Genomic DNA, 2,945 nt, shown 5'->3' with positions numbered 1-2,945 from the left:
AAACATATTAATCATCTAAAGTTAGGTGAATTTTTTAAAATTCTATTTCTCTATATTTTAAAATTTACACTTGGGCAAATACATATTTTGTTCATTTAAAGTATACTTTGATTTAATATATTTCTTAAAAGTGTATTTTGGTACAATTATATTTAAATATGTTTAAAGTTATGTACTTTTAGTAAACTTAATACTTAGGGTACTTAAAATGTACTTTCACAAATAAATGTATGTTTGAAATATATGAAGGCATCATTTTTTCACTTGGGTTTGTTTATTTATTTACCATTTTGTTTATTTATTTACCATTTTGTTTATTTGTTTATTTATTTATTTATTCACCATTTTGTTTATTTGTTTACCATTTTGTTTATTTGTTTACCATTTTGTTAGCTACTGAAAGTTACAACCTTGACATGATTATATGATATTTTACCGATAATCGATCAGAAACGGATCCGCTCTGGCTGCAGTACGCGCTCCCGACACAGGGGGCAGAATTTCCCATTAGACCGGCGCTCCAGTCAGAACTGGCCAAGCGGACCAGACCCAGACTCCGGTACCGGTTATAGCGGATACTCCCGAAGCGCCGCCCACAGGACACCCTGAGGGACACAGTCCAACTCCCAGAATCCTCCAGGAGCCTGGATTAAAATATGTGATTAATAATCAGTAAAAATAATAATAAATGCTTACTATTAATAAAGCTATTATTATTAATAATAACGACAATAACATTATTATTGTTGACATGGCAGAACTGGGCCAACTGGTCTCTCCCCTGCAGCTCCACTCTGACCTGGACAGAGGCGACGGTCAGGTGACCTACCACCTGAGTGGCGACGGAGCCATGTCCGTCTTCACCATTGACGAAGGGACCGGAGACATCCACGCCACCCGCAGGCTGGACCGGGAACAGCAGGCGTCCTACGTCCTGCGGGCCCAGGTCCGGGACCGGGTCGGCCAGCTGCTGCTGGAGCCCGAGTCCCAGTTCACCATCCGGGTCCAGGACATCAACGACAACGCTCCCCGGTTCCTGGACGGCCCCTACGCAGCCAGGGTTCCTGAGCGGGCCCCGGCAGGTGGGTCCGGACCGGTCCTGCTGGTTGCTCTGGTTACAGTTAGTGAGACAGGCAGCAGAACCAGAACCTAAACTGGACCTGAAGCTTAGCAGCCTGTCAGAGGCAGACGACCTCAGAAAGAGCCATGCTCTTATTGTGAAAGGCTCTGTGGCCGCAGTACTCTGAGCGGCCTCTGGGTGTCAGCGCTGTGTCTGTGCAGGAACATCTGTGCTGATGGTGACGGCGACCGACGCCGACGACCCGACCTACGGAACCGCGGCCCAGATCGTCTACAGCCTCCTGCAGGGCGGCCCGTACTTCACTGTAGACCCAAACACAGGTAGGGCCTGGTTCTGACCCAGAATCTGGGTCCAGAACCCTTTGGTACCAGCCAGCAGGTTCTGTTGAGGAACAGGGAGGCAGATCCTGTAGTCATCACTCGTCTTTACAAGTCTCTGTCTGCCTGTTGACCTTTGACCCCGGGTACTCCAGGTGTGGTGCGGACCGCGCTCCCGGACTTGGACCGGGAGACTCGGGACCGGTACCAGCTGGTGGTCCAGGCCCAGGACTTGTTGGGTCGGAGGGGGGCTCTGTCCGGAACCACAGCGGTTACCGTGACGCTGACGGACGTCAATGACAACCCGCCGCGCTTCCCCCGCAGTGAGTCTGACCTTTAACCTCTGTGACCTCTGACCTGTGGACAGGCTCATTGTGACGCCCCTTCCGGTCCCACAGGGAACTACCGGTTCAGCATTCCAGAGTCGGTACCGGCGCCGGCCGTGGTGGCCCGGATAAAAGCCGTGGACCCGGACTTGGGTCAGAACGCCGAAGTGGAGTACCGGGTTCTGGACGGAGACGGACCAGGAACCTTCCGGGTTCTGACGGATCCAAACACACAGGAGGGGCTGCTGATGCTGCTCAAGGTACTGGTTCTGGACCTGGTTCTAGTTCTGACCCGGTTCTGACCTGGTTTGTCCCCCAGGGCCTGGACTTTGAGGTCCAGTCCAGCTACCTGCTGCGGGTCGAGGCGTCCAACCGGCAGACGGAGACCCGCTTCCTGCTGGCCGGTCCGTTCAACGACGAGGTTCTGGTCCAGCTGCAGGTGGAGGACGAGGACGAATCCCCCGTCTTCTCCGAGTCTGTCCATCACCTGTCCGTGTCGGAGGACGCTCCGGTCGGAACCAGTGTGGGCGCCGTGTCGGCCCACGACCCGGACCGGTCCAACAGTCCCATCAGGTACCGGTGGAGTGGACGGCTTCAGGACCCGCTCCGTCCCTCTGTCCACCTGTCCCTCCATGTCCGTCTGTCTCCAGGTACTCCATAGACAGGAAGTCGGACATTGGGGGTTTCTTTGACATCGACAGCAGTTCCGGTACCATCAGAACCAGCAGGTTTCTGGACCGTGAAGTCAGAGTTCAGCACAACATCACGATCATCGCCATGGAGACATGTAGGTCACATGGTGCCAGCGTGGAGCCCTGATTGGCTGCCGACTGATAGCTGTGCTTGTGTTTGCAGCGGACCCGTCTCATGCCGGCTCGGTTCTGGTTCTGGTCTCTGTGACGGACGTTAACGACAATCCACCGAGTTTCGGTGCCGAGTCTCGGACGTCGGTCTGCGAGGACGTTCGGCCCGGCCAGGTGAGCTTCACCTGGGGAAGCCTAGGAGCCGACTGACCTCTTGACCTCTGCGTCTCCTCCTGCAGGTCGTCGGGATTCTGAGCGCCGTGGATCCGGACGACCCCGAGGACGGACATCACTTCCTGTTCTCACTGCCTGCAGGAAGTGATGCAAACCTCAGCTTCAGCCTGACTGACAACGGTGGTATGGGTCGGAACCGGGCCGGGATTCTGGGTCGGAACCGGGCCGGGATTCTGGGCCGGGA

The 2,945-nt window shown here is 54.1% G+C and overlaps 1 protein-coding gene across 1 annotated transcript in view; it reads left to right on the top strand.

The window, feature by feature from the left end:
- Positions 1 to 511: 511 nt before the first annotated feature.
- Positions 512 to 2,945, top strand: part of LOC103460778 (cadherin-7-like) — a gene marked incomplete at its 5' end in the record, with an annotated part of 5,569 nt that continues 3,135 nt past the window's right edge. The window contains 9 exons of the mRNA XM_008403086.1: positions 512 to 658; positions 788 to 1,082; positions 1,282 to 1,401; positions 1,554 to 1,721; positions 1,797 to 1,984; positions 2,044 to 2,297; positions 2,375 to 2,511; positions 2,580 to 2,701; positions 2,767 to 2,884. Of these exons, the coding sequence (XP_008401308.1) occupies positions 512 to 658; positions 788 to 1,082; positions 1,282 to 1,401; positions 1,554 to 1,721; positions 1,797 to 1,984; positions 2,044 to 2,297; positions 2,375 to 2,511; positions 2,580 to 2,701; positions 2,767 to 2,884 (1,549 nt within the window). The remainder of the gene's footprint in view (positions 659 to 787; positions 1,083 to 1,281; positions 1,402 to 1,553; positions 1,722 to 1,796; positions 1,985 to 2,043; positions 2,298 to 2,374; positions 2,512 to 2,579; positions 2,702 to 2,766; positions 2,885 to 2,945) is intronic.

Source organism: Poecilia reticulata, unplaced genomic scaffold (assembly GCF_000633615.1).
Source record: "Poecilia reticulata strain Guanapo unplaced genomic scaffold, Guppy_female_1.0+MT scaffold_290, whole genome shotgun sequence".
NCBI classification, from domain to species: Eukaryota; Metazoa; Chordata; class Actinopteri; order Cyprinodontiformes; family Poeciliidae; genus Poecilia; species Poecilia reticulata.
Note: the sequence above shows the minus strand (reverse complement) of the source record. Positions and strands in the feature narration are given on the sequence as shown.